This window comes from Cibotium barometz, chromosome 33, assembly GCF_041138505.1.
Source record: "Cibotium barometz isolate CiBa-2024 chromosome 33, ASM4113850v1, whole genome shotgun sequence".
NCBI classification, from domain to species: Eukaryota; Viridiplantae; Streptophyta; class Polypodiopsida; order Cyatheales; family Cibotiaceae; genus Cibotium; species Cibotium barometz.
The window spans coordinates 994,184-1,012,293 of NC_141078.1; the positions used below are offsets into that span (position 1 = coordinate 994,184).

The 18,110-nt window shown below is 43.9% G+C and overlaps 1 protein-coding gene across 2 annotated transcripts in view; it reads left to right on the forward strand.

Annotated features, from left to right (window-relative positions):
* LOC147619171 (tRNA synthetase class II (D, K and N) family protein) overlaps positions 1-17,906 on the forward strand; it is an 89,144-nt gene extending 71,238 nt beyond the window's left edge. The window contains exons 6-15 of one of the 2 annotated variants that reach the window (XM_086772791.1): positions 7,253-7,344; positions 7,474-7,594; positions 7,699-7,821; positions 7,934-8,129; positions 15,461-15,648; positions 15,743-15,814; positions 15,908-16,006; positions 16,148-16,228; positions 16,306-16,363; positions 17,489-17,906. In XM_086772791.1, the coding sequence (XP_086628917.1) occupies positions 7,253-7,344; positions 7,474-7,594; positions 7,699-7,821; positions 7,934-8,129; positions 15,461-15,648; positions 15,743-15,814; positions 15,908-16,006; positions 16,148-16,228; positions 16,306-16,363; positions 17,489-17,682 (1,224 nt within the window). In that variant the 3' untranslated portion in view covers positions 17,683-17,906. Of the gene's footprint in view, positions 1-7,252; positions 7,345-7,473; positions 7,595-7,698; positions 7,822-7,933; positions 8,130-15,460; positions 15,649-15,742; positions 15,815-15,907; positions 16,007-16,147; positions 16,238-16,305; positions 16,364-17,488 lie in introns of those variants that run through there. The other variant, XM_086772793.1, reaches the window with a different exon arrangement.
* Positions 17,907-18,110: the final 204 nt, after the last annotated feature.

The window sequence follows — 18,110 nt, forward strand, 5'->3', positions numbered from 1 at the left end:
GGCTCAGGAAAACCTTTACGAATAGTAAAAGTGTCCTGCCCCCAATCAGGAATAGGCTCATACTGATGGAACCACTGAATTCCTAAGATCATGTCACACCGCAACAGAGGCGAGACAATGAAATCTCGTTGGAATGAGGCTGTGCAGCGGATTGCTGCTGCTAGGGTTTGGTACTGGACTGGGATGACTGCTTGGGCTTGCCTCCGTTCATCTTCATTTCTTCATTCTAAGCGAGAGTCAAAGCCCAGTCATATGTACTGGGTTCAAAGTTGCGAACTGTGAACCGAATGTTAGGATCCAATCCACGAATGAATTGCTCCATCTTGGCCTACGCAGATAGCGCTAACTGTTGTGCTAAAGTAATAACCTTGCAGGAAAACTGAAGCATTGGGGATCCGTTCTGTCAGAGTCCAGCCAGACTGGTCATGTACTGGGGCGGAAGGAATGTGGTCTTCAGGTCATGGACAAAGATATCCCAGCTAAAAGTTGTGACACCTGTGGTCTCGTTTGTATAAAGATTAGACCAATGCTGCCACCAAGTGACTGCCTCACCTGTGGAATGGGGACCCGCTACGTGACTCTATTTTGAGGATCTGGGATCCTAGCTAATGGAAAATGAGCAGTAAATTGATTAATGAATTGATTAACTGCTAAATGATCACACTTACCATCATACTTACTGAAATTTGGTTGACTGCGAATGACGGTAGTTGATGCTGCAGACTGCTGGCTGGTGGCACCTGAGGCGGGGGAAGATGAAGAGAGGTGCTGGTATCTAAGATGAATGGTCTCCTTTTTCCTTTGGTGCTCGAGTAACATACGTTCTTGATCGAGCTCTCGTTGGTGCTCCCGAGCGTCGAGTTCAGCCCGACGCCGGTCTTTGTCGATCCTGCGTTGGGCTTCCTCATAGTCCCGTCTTTCTGCTTTTTCTTGTTGTTTTCTTGCTTCTGCTTTTTCTTCTCTCCTTCGGGCCTCGTCTTCTCTTCTTTGTTGTTCCATCTGAAAGAAGAGGGAGATGTAGTCGGGGGCTACTGGAGGCGGAGGAGGACGTGCTGCTATTGCCTCCAAGAGTTGGAGACACTCCATGAGCGGCTGGTTCTGAGCTCCATGAAGAGCTATGGTGTCTGCGGTAGTCGGAAGAGCAAGGTCTCCTTCGGGGGAGACGTCTTCTGGCTGATGGGTACTCTCCTCTGTAGACATGATGCTGAAGTCGGTGGTCGTGCCGGAACACAATTTGACCATCCAAGGATGCCCTCACGCTAGGATACGGTATGTGTGGACAAGTTGAATCTGATACCAATGTAACATGCAGCGGAAGTATTCGTATTGGAGGATCCTGTCACACAAATGCTCACACCGTCTTTTGTATCCTGAGTTTCGCGAGTTTAGCAATCCACTTTAATGACTTCAAACTTTAAAGAGATGTAGAGAGAGAGAGATGAGAACTGTACACCGTATGGGGTCCCAAATTACCTATTGAAGGGCCCCCTATCCCGTTTACGAGATAGTATTTGCTTTATTATCTTTAAAGAGACTGACGGTGTGACTGACGATAAGCCAAACGCAAGACCTCTGAAGACCAAGTGCTGGGCTGAATTGTACACTGCTGTAGAAGCACCAAAGATGTCCAATCTTGAGCCTATGCACTCTTCCCAATGGAATGAGAAGGGGATGCAAAGCTGAGGTTGAGAGAGGGGCTCTTTGGGACTGTTCTAGACTGAGTATGAATGCTGTAAATGAATATGAATGCTGCATTTTACCTTCACCAAGTGGCTGGAGCAAAACGATGAGATGATGAATGCTGAAAACTGTATGGATGCAGAAAACGCAAGGTGAAATGCTGAACTGATGCGTTTTGCTGATGTAGAAGTGCTGAATGCTCATGCGTTTGAGGCGCCTAGGGCTGTAGGAGACAAATGTTGAGGGATGGTGGCTGAAACTGCAATCGCTTATGCTCCTTGTGCCGAAGATGCCAAGCGCTTGAATGCTTATGCTGAAATATGATTGAATGAATGGCTGAATTTTTTAGGGCTCTATTTATATGGACCACAAGAGCCGTCGGCTGGCTATAGAGCTGGCCGACTGCCCATGTCCACATTAAATGCATAAAATATGTATAAAATGCTGAAAATGATGGGAAAATTACCAGAAAATTCCTAGTAAATATCCTGATAAATACTAGATGATATCTGGGGTGTTTGCCATGGTCTAGATGCAATGTATGAATGATGTGAAATATGCAGAATGCTTTCTAATGCAAACCCTAAGGTTTCTATTGACTGTATATGCATGAATGTGTTTCTTTAAGTGGGTTAAGGGACTTAGACTGACTGACTGACTTGCTATGGCTGAGAATGACCTACGTAGCTTGTGCGTGACTTATCCTGGACTGAGGATTACAATGGGGTCACAGCGTACGACAAATATCATCCTGAATGGTACTAATACTGTACAATGTTGCACTGACAATGATGAGCCAGTTTGTCACCATGCACTACAGTGCAGAGTGCATGCGACACTGTCCTGTGGTGGGTGGCTGCCGCCTACAGCCATGTCATTGGAGCCCATTGCCTTTGTCACCTCTGCTGCCGCACAGGCCTTGCAGAGCCAGCCACCTGCTGCTCTTGCTGTGCCCCTCCTCTGCCCCTGGTCAACCCAGCTGTGCCTACTCTGCCTTACGTGCTACACCCTTGCTCTACTGTGCTCAGCTCGACTGCGCCACCGCTTGCAGTGTCCATCTTTGCTCATCCCTGCTTGCTAGCTGCACAACCCACCCTATGCTCCACCTAGTGGAGTCGTGTGTGGGGGTTGGTGCCACAACAGCAGCCACGTGGTTGCAATAGAGCAATAAGCATCATCAGCATGTGCCCTGTGTTCGCGTGGTGTGGAGAGTTGGCCACACCGGAATAGTCGCTGGGAGGAGGAGGAGGATCATTTAGGGAGGGGGAGCATTTAGGCTCATTTGGGGTTAATTAAAAAAAAAACAACTTTTGGTTAGCATAGAATTGAGAATTTCTGTAAAAGGGGATCAAGTAGTGGATTACGAAGCATCCATAAGCACTCTAGTATATGTGCAAACTCTAGACACTCTTGTTCTTGTGCACATTTCTCGGAGCCTTGCTTTGCTCACTCAAGTATACACCTTGTTTTCTGGTTTACTTTGGCGATTGCATCTTCCATCGTGTCTGATCTCTGTGCCTTGTGTGCACTCCCGTATTTCTTGCCTTCCCTTACTTTCCCAAGAGCTTACATCCAAGGGGGCTTCACTGTTCCTTGCACCCTATCAAGCTTTGGGAAATCCTCTATTGTGAGGATGTTGCAGAGAGCACCTACTGATCTTTTTGGGTTTGGTGGGTTATGACCACTGAAGATCGGCTTGATGGTCCTAACTATTCACTGTGGAGCCTCATGATGAAGAGCCTACTTATAGCTAGGGGGCTATGGGAGATTGTCACAGAGCAAGAGCCTTGTCTTGTAGCACCATCTTCCAGCAGGAAGGGGGACTCAAATAGTAGCCCAAGTTGTGTCAGGTATTCAAGCACTACCACATGGACCCATTGAGGATCAAAGACGGTGGGACACCCGTGATGCTCAACCAATGTCCAAAGCGATCCATCATTCCTCACATCCAATCCTACAACTCTGTGAGAGCTGCCCAGTTTTTGGTACTTGAGACCATGTTCCAATCCCATAACGAAGCATGAGTTATGTACCTCATGCGGGAGCTGGACAACCATGAATGTCACCAATTTGGTCCTCTCACAGTCTTGAACAGTGTCTCACACTGTCTGGAACCAAGGTGTGAACGGGGATTTTCCACAAAAGAACGCTAGAGCATTTTACTGGCATGGTTTGGCCTGAAAGATGGCCATACAGCATGAGCAGCATGGGATTTTAATATTTATTCATCAAAGTGACTCATAACATTTATAAATCGGTGTGTTCACATATCATTAATGATGGGCTGGACATATTATTATTTTTGGGCTTGGACAAGTGAACAAAAGGAGGCACCTAGATGAAACTTGGGCATCAAGCCAAGAAAAGCATAAAGTTGATATTTTTGGGCCAACACTTGGAGTACAAGCCAAGGAAAGCATAAAGTGGATATTTTTGGGCCAAAACTTGGAGTACAAGCCAAGCAAAGCATAAAGTGGATATTTTGGGATGATTCAACCACTTTTAGTCAAAAAGTGGAAAAGCACTTCAAAAATAGAGCTAGTCGACTCTATTAAAGCAGGTTTGGGCTGTTTTATCATCATGCGCATCCCTCCTGGAGTTTTTCTCTCTTCTCTCTACTCGTTGACTTGCTCCAAAGATGCTACCGGGCTGGTCGACTTCCTCCATAGAACTGCAGACTCTCTCTCTCTCTCTCTTCTCTGTTGCGTTGGCCGTACAGCACACAACCCTGTCTTCCCTCTTGCAGAAGCCGTACAGAGGCTGTACATCACCTCCTCTACTCTCTACACTGACTGTACGGATGGTACAGCAGCTATACAGTGGTGTTGTAGCTGTATAGAAGGCAGTATAGGTTTCCACACGCGGTATAGGTTTCCACACCAAAGGGGTAATTTTGGCTGTTTTTATGGACTGTTTTCAGGGCTGATTTGAGAGCTCTTCAGGGGCTGGTTTGAGGCCCAATTTTGGGGCTGATTTGGCACGGAGTACAGGGCAGCTTTTGGCTCCGTACCGGGCTGATTTATGGATGGTTTATGAGCTGATTTGAGGACTGTTTTGGGACAGTTTTGGACAGCTCCTAGAGATGTCTGTATCTTGGCACACTGGATAGAAATCTGGGCAAGATCTGTGCTGATGCTTTGTGGAAAATTCGGTGCTGTATGCACCCGCACCTTGGTATCTTGTAAAAGCTTCTGTGTGAATAAAGAAGTTCCTATGAGGGCCGTCCGTTCCGGCTCAGTGCGGTGTTATTGTATTATTTAAAGTTCTTCCGCTGTGTTGTGATGCTGTCTTTCGTATTTGAAGTGGTGGTTATTCAATTGTTCCGGGTCCCCTATTGGTTTCAATGAATGAAGGGGATTACATAGCGGATCACCTTGCCAGGTTTACAGGCCTTAAAGAACAACTACTGAACATAAATAAGGTCATTGATGAAAAGAAGTTAGTCTCCACAATTCGTCATTCCTTACCTGAGCCCTATCAAAGTTTTCACACTTCTTTGTCTCTCTCTATGAGAGGAGGAGGTAATCCCATTTCCTTTGAGGAGCTGGTTGGATTACTTCTTCATGAGGAGCAATTTAAATCTAGAGGGGAGACAAACAAAGCAAATCAGGCCTTCCTCTCTAAAGACAATAGCAAAGTACGGTGACACCAAGAAGAAAGGAAAATGTGATTACTACCACAAGCCTGGGAGAGTGTTGAAAGAGACTTGCCAAGCTTAAAGTTGATGAAGATTCTACAAACACTGCATCTACTACCTCCGACAACAAGAAGCAGTAGCCAAAGGAAAAAGCAAACCTAGTCGAGGGGGCCTTCTAGCCACATTATTACCATGGGGGAGATTGTTAGATATTAATGGTAATTAATGTGGGAATAAACATAGTGCTAGGTGGTTGTGTAAACTAACACTGTAATGTGTGTATTTAAGCTATTTAAATAAAGCGGTTCTAGTGTGTGTGAACAAACCGCTAGTGTGTGGATTCTCTTGTATGTGGGAACAACCCCTTAGAAGGATTATGTAATCAATGGTATATGTAGGTGACACCTCATAGGGACACTCGGCATCTTGATGTGACGTGGCAACATATGCACGCACCTTGTAAAGGTTGCCTCTCCTATAAAGAGGATCAAATCTAATAATCAAATGATGGAGTCCACGACTGGGTTTAAACCCCCTAATCCCTCACTAATCCCTGAGTTGTGGCAGCTACATGATTGCAAGAGAGGTGGCCAACAGGGCTGTCAGGTAGTAGCCAGCCACACACCCAACTGGGCGGCCAATAAGGTGGCCAAAAGTGTGCCCAAACAAGGCCAGATTCATACCCAAATAAGCACATGCCACAATCATAAATAGAAATAAGAAAAGCATTATTTACTAGCCTTGTTCCTATGCCGAGTTGGTGCTGGCTCCCAATGTCCTTTGTGGAGGTTGACAAACGGGTGCTGCAAGTACAATCCTCTTCTAATAGTAGGTTTTTGGGCTTGCTCGAAAGTAATAACTACTCTGGGAAATTGAATTTATTTTAGTTGACAATTATCAAGATATTCGTGGAGATTGACATCATCACCTGAGCACAACAACTTGCACCAATGTTAGAGGTTATCAGAATAAAGTTATGCAAATCTAGGTGTGGCTTTTAAAATGGTAGTGGAAAAGTAGACCTTGCTTTTCATGACTTGGATTGCTTCTTGCTGGTGTTTCTCCAAAGGCTGCAAAGGGGAATCAAGAGACTCATTTGAAACGTTCTATGGTCTAAAAGTGATGGCAGCCAGGATAATAATGCAAATTGCTGCCCATGTTGCTGACCACCTCCTGAGGCTAGACTGACTGGCTGCCTAAGTCGCTTGCTGGCAGCCAACTGCTGTTGGGGCTGCGACTGGGCACTTAAGCTCCTCCATAATACTGGTGATGAGGATATGGCGATTCTGATGACAATGACGATGATGCTGTAGATGATGATGATGCTAGCTTGTCACCGTGCAACCCGAAGGGTGTGCGCATGGCATTCAAGGTAATTGATTAGATGCAAGAATACCATGTATTACATCTAAGAAAACCCTATTTTTAGGCTTGCCCTCTTGTCATGTTAAAATTGAACAGCCCCTGTCATTTTTTCTCTCATTGCAAACCCTCTCTTTGTTTCCATGTATGAAAATGTATGCATAGCTTACCTGCCTCAAATGCCATTGAGAGGCTATAAAAGGCACATCCTAATAGCCATTTATAAATTCTTACTTTTAAGTTTTTGCAAGCAGTACCTTGATGTGGCCCATGATACTTAGCAGTGTTAGGCTCCTACCTCCAGCTGCAATGAGTGCAAATTGATGCTCTTCAGCAACCAGTCACAGGCAGTAGTGTGTAGTTCCTATACTCGTGTAATGGGAATACTTTGAGGAGGGGTGCAGGCCATCGGGACTGAATATTCTGATGCATGCCGTTCTTTGCTGTGTATTGTGGTTTTGAATCTGACAGATTTGTGTGTCAGCCTTGCTTATGCTGTGATTTACTTGGTTTTACCATGAAACGAAGCATTTTGGTGTGGTTCTGAATATGGTTCTCTGGTGTTTGATGAAGCCAGGAGAATTTTATGCTTTACCTCAAAGCCCTCAGCTTTTTAAGCAGATGCTCATGGTCTCAGGATTTGACCGATACTACCAGATTGCAAAGTACAGACATACTTCAATCACATTGATTAAGGATGATTTTTGGCTTTCTGTTTCTTGTGGTTCGTGAAGGAGGGAATGGTTGCACATGCAAATTGCAAGTGTAATTGGTTAATGGGTGATTATGCTCAGGTGTTTTCGTGATGAGGATTTGAGAGCAGACAGGCAGCCAGAGTTCACACAACTGGACATGGAGCTTGCTTTCACTCCTCTTGAGGATATGCTTAAGTTGAATGAAGATCTCATTAGACATGTAAGTTCTAATTAAGGTTTGCTCAATTAATGCTCCAAACTAATTTGAATAATTTTGTCTCTTACACTGAATTTTTTAAAGATGCAGCTTCATGCTAATCTCAGGTTTTTCGAGAGGTTAGGGGAGTCGAGCTTCCAAATCCATTTCCTAGGCTTACATACAAGGAAGCTATGGATCGCTATGGCTCAGACAAACCAGATCTCCGATTCGGGATTGAGCTGGTGGATGTAAGTTATTCAATTAGTCTGCCATATTATCTGTAAAGAGTCATTTGGCTGAATGCCAGAATTGTTTCTTTCAGATTGTGTATGCCTGATTCATCTGATGGTTTGGAAACAGGTATCCAGTCTTTTTAAGGGGTCAAGCTTTTCACTATTCTCAAATGCAGTTGCCTCAGGTGGAATGGTGAAGGCCTTGACTGTCCCTGAGGGGGGTGCAAAGTTTTCTGGAACAATGCTAAAGAAAGGGGACTTATATCAGCAGGCAATCAAGTCTGGGGCAAAGGGGCTTCCTTTCTTGAAGATATCAGATGAAGGTACTTAACATCAATCATCCTTGCCCAAATATTTGGACAGGGTAGTCATGTAGCGTGAATTGATGAAGTTATGATGTTTACCGAGGTTTAAGCTGAATGAGTAAAACATCTACGTTTGACTGGCTTTGCTCTCGAGTGGTTCGCTTCATCACAGCTGTGTGTTCCTGCTACTTTTGAAGAACTGTTGTTTACTCTACTCTGTGATGCATGCATGAATCAAATTATCACTAAGATAGCCATCTTTATATGTATGCATGCTCCATACTCTTGCCCAAAGATCACACAAGGGATTAGGGTTTCTGATCTGTATCCGGCGTGCTTAACAAAGATATCGCAACTGACTTTAACCTGCAAAACCCAAACTACTGCTAGTTTATTGGACCTTCAGGGAGGGAATCGCTAGCTCACCACCCAACCATAGTTCCCTTGGGAGCACTCTGAAGTCTGAGATAAGACCAACACCAAGCACATGCCTGGACTTTGTCAGTCATTTCTCCTCATAGAAGTTCAGGTGTGAACTAGTCTACTCACGGGCACTTTTTACCATGGCCGGACAGGGGTTTTTTCCTGTGTGAACACACTTATTGTGTGTTGGTCTTTTAGACCTAGACTTACAGTACTTTGTACTTTACATTTCATTATTATCACAGTACGTTTTCCAGCACTCTCACTCTCTCATGTTTCTCTGTTCGAGGTGCGTGTGCTTGTGTGTTTGTGTGCAGAGCTTCTCCTGCTTCATCCAACATTGGTATCAGAGCCGGTTAAGCTAGTCGCTACTGCTCCTCGCCATCTTCTACAGCCGTACAGTTGGTGTCAAATATGCACCTCCCTACAGTGCTGCCCGTACAGATCTGCCCTGCTCTGTACGTGCAGCTCCTGCACGTACAGGTTTGCGCTGCCGTACTGCTTGCTACCTCCCTACCAGATTCCTTTCAGTGTGCTGCTGTACACTGCTAACGTGTACTCTGCGCAGTTGTGTGCTGCCAGACACTGCTAACGTGTACTCTGGCTTTTTGCATAATCTACAAGATTTACACCCAAAATCACAGATTTTGCTCAAATTTGTGCCTATTTCACAAGGACTGATAGGTCTAGGTAAGAAAATTTGGGGATTTCTTTCATATTTACAAGATTTACAAGTTTTTGGCCGACATTTGTGCATTTTTGCCTTACAGGAACATTCTGCCCAATTTTTGCAGTACTTTGGTTCATTTGGCTGCAAGTTATTTGGTTCATACAGTTTGTTATATGTATGTATATTTAGCAGACATTTGAGACAATTTGATTAGTTTCAGTATTTGTGTTCAGTCAATGAATACATATTGGAAAATGCCTGGAAACATGAGTGACTTGTTTGGCATGCTGTCAATTGAGGATAAGTTGGATGGTACCAACTATTCCATGTGGGCATACTTGATGAAGCGTGTATTGGTTGCAAAGAATTTATGGGTATATTTATCTGGCGCTGTGCTGAGTTGTTAAGACATGTTGGGCCTGCACCTGCAGCTAGCACGTCAGGGGCGTCCATTGTTGGGACTAGTGATTTTGGTTCCAATGGGAGTGCCCCGCCTACACCTGTCCCTTCTACATAGGAACAAATCAGATGGGAGCTAAAGATGCACATGCTCATGCATTGATCGTTCTCTCATGTAGATGGCAAGTCATTCCTCATGTCCGTTCATGTACTTCTGCTAAGGGTGCATGGGATATACTTGCCTCGTTGTATCAAATCTGCAATGAAGCTTGTGTAGCGTATCTCCGGAAAAAGCTTGACACGGAGCATATGATTGAGGGTGATTCTATGGATGTATTTCTCACGATTTGCGAGAGCAGTTAATCAATATTGATGAGGTGATACCTGACAGTTCACTTGTTTCTACTATTCTCAATGGTTTACTTGAATCCTTTCAAGGATTTGCTACCACTCTTTGGCTGTTGATGAAGAGAAATTTAGATTTGTACACATTTGATGATTTGGTAGCTCTCTTGTTACAAGAAGAGCAAGCCCGGTTAAACCAGAACAACATGATTGCTGCAGATTAGGCATTTGTTGCCTCTTAGGGAAATTTGGAACATTTTCTAGTGCTAAGCCTAAGGGCAACCTGATCTGCTGCCTCTTAGGGAAATCTGGAACATCTTCTAGTGCTAAGCCTAAGGGCAAGGGTCTTGCCCGTTCAGATCTTCTTGCGTCAAAAGAGTGTGGAGACAAGAAGAAATGGTGTAACTATTAACTTGGACATGAAAGAAAAAGCAACAAGGTTTGGCTGTCACCAAAGATGACACTAAGGAAGAGCCAACTTGGTCCATGATGGCTATGGATTGATTGTCACATGTAGTAATCATTTATCCCTTCTTCTTGTATGTTAGTTTTTGACGTTGATTGGTACTTTGATCATAGTAATAGGAAACGAACATTTCCTAGCCTGGAAACGCGGAAACGTTGTTTCTCGAAAGTCGCCATTTCCGTTTCTCGTTTTCCTAATCTCCAAAAAAAAAAGCACCCATTGATTTGTCTCATCTAGTGCTTCCTTAGTGATTTTCTATAAATTTTGCTCACTATTTATTTCAGATTATGATGGTGTACTCTTCAAACTTTTCCCTAGTTATTAATTTTCTCATTATTCTCATATTATGTATCATACATCCACCGTTTCCTAGTTTTGAGCCGTTGCCGTTTCCCAGAAGCCAGCCGTTGCCGTTGCCGTTGCCGTTTCCATTTCATGCAACTATGACTTTGATAGTGGTGTTACAAAGCACATCACTTCATGTAAAACGATGTTTGCCACTTTGTAGGATGCACTTAAAGGTGGTACAGAGATGTGTGCTAATAATGCATCGTATGCCATTAAGGGCATTGGGAATGTAAATTTGACAGCATACAATGGTGACATTTGCACTTTACATGACACATTGTATGTACTTGGAATTCATAAAAATCTCCTCTCTGTCCGCTCTTGCTAAAAGTGGGTTTTAAAGTTTAATTTTTTGATCATTGTTGCTCAGTTCATGACCATCAAGATGTAGATTCTATTGTCATGTCTAGTACATTGTGCAATGGTTTGTACAAAGTGGATATGCAAGAGTCTCATGATGCTATGGCTATCTCTACCCCCTATAGTTCTATGTGACACTGAGTTGTGGCATGCTTGGTTTGGTCACCTAAATTTTCCCCCTCTTCTGCAGTTGCAACAGCATAACATGGTTTGTGAGTTGCCTTCTTTGCAGCTCCTTGTTAAGCATGTATGCGAGGGTTGTTTACTTGGGAAGATGCATCGACATTCTTTTCCCAAGGATGGCATTGTGTGAGCTACTCAATCATTGCAGCTTGTGCATAGTGATGTTTGTGGCCCGATGTGGACCCCATCTCTTGGGGGACATCTATATTTTGTCACTTTCATTGATGACTACACTCGGTTCACTGGCCTGTATGGCTTGAAAACCAAATCAGATGTATTTGCATCCTCCCATGCTTTTTTACCCTTGGCTGAAAATGCTTGTGGCCATAAGCTTGTTGCTTTGTGTATAGATCAAGGGGAAAAATATTTATCAAATGAGTTCACAACTTTTATGCAGTCTTGTGGCATATCTCATCAATGTACTACACCTTATACTCCTCAGTAAAACGGTGTTACTGAGAGACGTAATCGTACTCTTATGGAGATGTATGCTTAAAAGCAAGGATTTGCCAAGTAAGCATACTTAAGGCAGTCATGTGTTCCAACTATGTGATGAACCATTGTCACGTGCATCGTGCACTTGGATGCCACGTGGACATATCTGGACAGTATGTGCAAGACCTGGAGTGGAAAGTGGTCCCTTGTGAAGCGTCCAATGTTAGGTGTACAGGTCCCTACATGGTCTTGGTTAGGTATGCAAGTCCCGCACATGAAGCAGTGCTAGTCCGTACTATGAGTCACCCTATGGAATGATGAAAGGTGTTCCGGGTGTTTGGCTTGTAGCCAGTTACTAGGCATCTGGGTAGAAGAACATGTAAATGCAATGCATGTAGAAATTGCATTAGTGTCGGGGGAACCCCACACTTCGGGCTAACTAGGGCAGCTCATGGACTATAGATTTAGTCCATAAAGACCCTCAGCATGTGGGGCCAGCCCTTATAAGGCATAGGCTTGATGGCCAGCCTATAAGAGGCAAGAGGCCAGGCGGCCAGCCCCTAGCGGGAAAGGCCTGGCACCTCTGGAATGATGACAGGTGTTCCGGATGTTTGGCTTGTAGCCAATTACCAGGCATTTGAGTAGAACAACATGTAGTTGCTTGTAGGAATTGCATCAGTGTCGGGGGAACCCTACACTTTGGGCTAGCCAGGGCAGCCCATGGACCATAGATTTGGCCCATAAAGACCCTCAGCCATGGAGGCCAGCCCAGCAGGCCGGCGGCCAGACAGCCAGCCCCTAGGGGGCAAGGACTGGCTGTTGGCCAGGCCTAGATGGCCTGGGCAGCCAGTCGGCCAGCCATGGAGGCCAGCTCAGCAGGTGGCCTGGCCAGGACACAAAGGCTGCCCAGCAGCCTGGCCAGCAGAAGAGCAAAGGCGCCCAGCTCATAAAGCAAAGAGGTGCATATTTAAAGCACAATATTCAGGTCGTGGAGAATATAAAGCAGGCCGACCCTGTTTGCTTCCACCAACCAGCATATGTAGGTGCTATAAAAGCATAGGCTAGGATCTCATTTGATTATCTTACAATTCACAAAGTGCTGAAGCGTTCGAAGGGCCGGGACAGCCAAAGGGAATCCTAAAGCAAAGGTGAAGGTTGAAGGTCAAGAGTCAGATCATCTACAGGCTGAAAGTCTACAGCTACGTGAAGATCTACAGATTTGCATTATTTTCTCATGAGTCTAATAAAGCAAATACACCATTCGTGGTGGGGGCCCAACATAGAGTATTGGGACCCAATATTGTATCCGACTCGCTCTCTATCTCTCTCTTCCCTTTTTTTGCACATATCTGTCTATCTTGTGCGTTGTCTTCGTCACGAAAGATTGCTGAATTCTGTCCATTGAAGAACCAGTTTTATTCATCAAGCCTTTGCATGTTATAGCCTTGAAATCTATGACAGCTTATGAGGCTGATTACTCTTATGCGCGTCTTTGGTTGTTTGGCTTATGTGCATGTACCAACCCAACAAAGACAAACTTCATGCAAATGTATCTTTAGAGGCTACAACAGTGAAAGCAAAGGGTATCATTTTTATGTGCTTGCTACAGGACAAATCATTTTGTCTCGCGATGTTATCTTTGATGAATTTGCATCTCAACCATTGCTTTCATGTCAAAAACAGCCATCAATTGGACCACAAGATGTGTCTTTGATACATTGCTACCTTTATTCGGGTCACATGTTGATGATGTAGAGCCCGCTTTGGCTCGTTTACAGCCATCACATGGTGCTGAAATTCTTGATATTCAGCCACCTAACACTACTCAAATTGGTCCTGATGTGCCACATGTTGATCAAGAGACCCTGGGTGATGCATTGGACAATGAAAATGGAGCTATTCATAGCCTAGGAATGTATATCACTGGCTGATTCGACACTTTGCGTGATAGCAAACAGCCTACTCTTATGGTTGGTTGTACTTGTGCTTCAGCATCTTCACATTTTGTTGACACTGGTTTTTTTGCCACCGCATGTAATGAGGAACCTATTTCTCACGTTGATGCTTTGGAGGATGAGCATTGGGTTGCAACCATGCGTTCGGAGTTGGACTCCATTGAAAAGAACAGTACTTGGGAGTTTTGTGACTTGTCTGTTGGCAAGTGTGCTATTGGCACTAAGTGCGTGTACAAGCTTAAACGTAAAACGAAGGCGTAGGTGCAAAGTCTGTTGGATGAAGCAGGAGAAGCTCTGCACACAAACAGACAAGCACACACACCTCGAACAAAGAGAAACGTGAGAGTGCTGGAAAATGTACTTTGATAATAATGAAATGTAAAGTACAAAATACTATTAAGTCTAGGTCTAAAAGACCAAGACACAATAAGTGTGTTCACATGGGTCACACTTGAACTTCTATTAGGAGAAATGACTAACAAACCCCCCTGAAGTGAACGTAAACAAGGTATAGCAGACTACCTTGGGAGAGGCTATAGGTTTAAAGCTTTGCGAAAAGCTCCAAGCGCCCCTGCAGAGTATGGATGAGGTCCTTCAGATGACCAGCAGAATGATGAGCATGGCAATTGCTTGGAGCCCCCTTGAGAGTGTTGCACCCAGGACCATCATTCTAAGAAGCATGGGAAGCAACAGCAATGTGTTCCTCTTTTTGCTGGAGATATTTTTTTCATTCCTCAGCCTCATCGCAACTCCACTTCTAGAGCTTGCATTTCAACTGCTGTGTCTTTAAGACTATTGGTGCCATGAATTTGTGCATTCCTCAGCCTCATCGCAACTCCACTTCTAGAGCTTGCATTTCAACTGCTGTGTCTTTAAGACTATTGGTGCAATGAATTTGTGAACAAAGGTAGATGCACAATGCAAGATTTGCAATACATGCTATCATTCACAAGTTTGCTACACTAAACTTACATCAATGCAAGTAATATGTACAACTGAATGTTTCCAGAGTACAAAAGGTGATCAACGCTGCTGATCTCAGCCCAAGTTGCAGTAGACCCTGCTTGCTACAGATCTGGCTTTCTGCCCTTTCAATCACGTGTGAACTGCTATCTTCGGAGATGAAGGCATAGAACTTGATGATTATTACTGTGGGTCTTGGGATAGCTTTCTATAGGGCCCCATCGTGCTAGTCGGACGTTTATCAGGCCTACAGACCTGCTGCTGGCCCTGCTTGGCCTGTACATTCTCACTTGTTCGGCCTGGCCACCCACGTGGCCACCTACGCGGCTTGATTCTGCAGGTACGTCAGAATGTCCAATCTCGATCCAGTGTAGCGGGAAGATCGATAGTTAAATAGTCACTAGTTGAGCTTTGGAGATTTTATACTCTCATAGACCTTATGGTCTTTTGAAGACATTTAATATAACTTTCTTTCTTTCTTTCTTTCTTTCTTCAAAGTGATGCAGTGGCCCTACCAGCTTCCGTGTGTGCATGAATGTAAGGTGAGGTGAGCACCTTACATTTCATTTTTCATCTTTTTTTATGATATCTCTAGGTGATGCTATAGATTGTCAAGATTGTGTACCACTTTGGTCTCATAAGCCATTTTTGGCCTTCCGTATATGCTAGTTATGTAAGCACTATAAAGTTGTCATCTTAAATTCCTGAATGATGTTGAATAGCTACATTTCCCCTTAACGCTCGTGGAATCTAAAAAGAACTGTCAGGAGAAACACTCGTTAATTTTGGGGGTGTTTGCCAGGTGAACTTGAGGGTATTTCAGCCCTCATATCAAGTTTGGGCAATGGAAACAAGGAAGAATTCTTGCAAAGCTGTCTTGCAAAAGCTGGGGATCTTGTCCTGTTTGCTGTAGGAGAACCATCAGCAGTCAACAAAACTCTTGACTGGCTACGGAGATACATAGCAGAGCAGCTGAACATTATAAATGAGGTTCTCTTGTCTTGTTGTGTAAAAGTGCAGTGTTTGCATTTGAGAAATGTTCACTACCATTGTTTGCTTACAAGGATATTCATCCTTGCAACAGTCTGCCCATTCCATCCTTTGGATCACTGACTTTCCCATGTTTGAAAGGAATGAATTGGAGCAGAGGCTAGAGGTATTTGAACTTACTTTTTGGGCTTTAGTTGTGTCATGTTTTGCAAGTTGTCCTGAGTCATTTTTGTGATTAGGAGCATTTGTGTTTGGGCAGGCCTTACATCATCCATTCACTGCTCCCAACCCAGATGATATGGGAGACCTCAAAACAGCTCGTGCATTGGCATATGATTTGGTGTATAATGGAGTTGAGGTAATGCTAAGCAAAAATGTTTTTAGTTGTGGTGGAAGTGAACCATAAAATATTTTAGTGCAAGGTAAAGGGTGAAACTATTCAAGTCCTCCCAACCAAAAGCATATGTTTAAATTTGGAGCCTTGTTACTTCTTGGGCAGATTGGTGGTGGTAGCTTGAGAGTATATCGAAGGGAAATTCAGCAGAAGGTGCTTGAAATCATTGGCATCAGTTTAGAGCAGGTAAGTTGATGCTCCAGGGCTTTGTTCTGTGTGATAAGGGTTATGGTCTGATGCTTGCTGAATCCTTTCTCCCACAGGCAGAGGAGAAATTTGGTTATCTACTGGAAGCTTTGGACCTAGGTGCTCCTCCCCATGGTGAGCTTTCTCTTTGCCTTTGTATGTTGACTCCTAGAAACATTTTTTGCCTTAATGTATGGCCCAGGCCGTGTGTTAATAAATAAAGATTGAAAGTGCTGTTTTTGATCTCCAGATGAAGAGTTTTTTCTCTCTATCTTGAGCGCAATTGCAGCTTTGACATGGATACACACTAGTGGTCCTTCTGATTTAACTTCTTGGCCATCTTCTTACTAGCTTGTTGGCACAACCCTATAATTTTGTAGACAGTCACTGTAAATGACTTGAAGGTTCGATTATTTTTCTCTTTGTATGGGGTTGTCAAAGGCACGACACATTGCAAACCATGTAGCACTAGGAGGCTGAAGGCCATTTTTATGGTGTAAAAATGAAATTGATTTTCATGGCATGAGAATTGGTGGATGTGTATCCCCCCTTCTAAGATGATAAGGTGAAGAGAAAAATAAAGACTTCCCTGCAGCCCTTGGCTTTTGCAGACTGCTTGGTAGTAACTTGTGCCTCCTCTTCGACTCTGGGCTTCTTTGCAGGTGGGGGAGTGACAGACTCTGTTTATTTTCTTCTTTGTGGGGCCTGTGTAGAGGTTTCCTCTTTTGCGGTCTTTCCATAGGTGCAGGTAGCTGTTGGAGTGATTCCAGTGCTGAATAGAATCTAGATGATCCCTCCACTCAAGTATTGGCCTCCCAATGTAAACAACTTCTCTAGTTCTCAGTAGACCAGTTCTGCAAAATTCTGTACAGCTGGCTCCGCATCTTGTTCTTTGTGGGATCTGTAAAGCTTGAGGAGCACCCGTGTCCACAAAATTAGCAAGGCCTAAGTTGAAGATTAAAGTCTTGGAGTTGAATTTTTACCTGGCCAAATCCTTTGCTTGGTCTAGAATTCCCATAGTAAAGTATTTTTCCTAGTGTCAGGTATTGAGATGTGGTGTACTTTTGTACTTTTGGGTATGGAACTGTGTGTTAAGTGTTCAATTGCTCATCATTTGTCCTCACATAATGCGGGTTCAGTATTGGTTGCTGTCATGTATTCCAGCCTGTATGTGTGTAGTTTTCATTGATTGCGTGCTGTTGGTATCTCTAGTTTTTTGTGCTTGTTAACATTGAATGAATTCAAGTTTTGTCATTGCAGGTGGAATAGCTTACGGGCTGGATAGACTGGTGATGCTTCTAGCTGGTGAGAAGTCCATAAGGGACGTGATAGCGTTCCCAAAAACAACAGCTGCCCAGTGTGCCCTCACAAGAGCACCTTCTCGAGTTGATCCTCAACAGTTGCAAGAACTGTCCCTGTCAACAACCACCGTAAAACCTGGGGTGACTTTATAACCCTTCGGCTCCTAAGTTGTTATCATAAGGCTTTCAATATCCGTTGGCGAAGCTTTTTTTGATTGCGAGGAAAATTAAACTAGAGATCTTTTATTGTGATGCACTATTATGCTTTCACACCAATTTATGTGATTATCGATATGGCAAGCTGGAATATGTACTCTTGAGTGAAATCTGTACAAAACCGAACATTGGTTAAATAGAACTTTGTCTCTTGTCTAAGCCATACTATTTTGGTAAGTTCATGGGTAGAATCCAAGCATGTAATTCACTTTAGATAATATCATTTAAGGGGCTTCTTATATCTCACATATACTCCGATGCTTTCCTTTCTTAGAATAGGAGCTGCCATAGCTACCATATAGGACCTTGCTATAGACGACGAGCAAGAAGATGCAAACATGGCAATGGTGACAGATTTCTCCAAC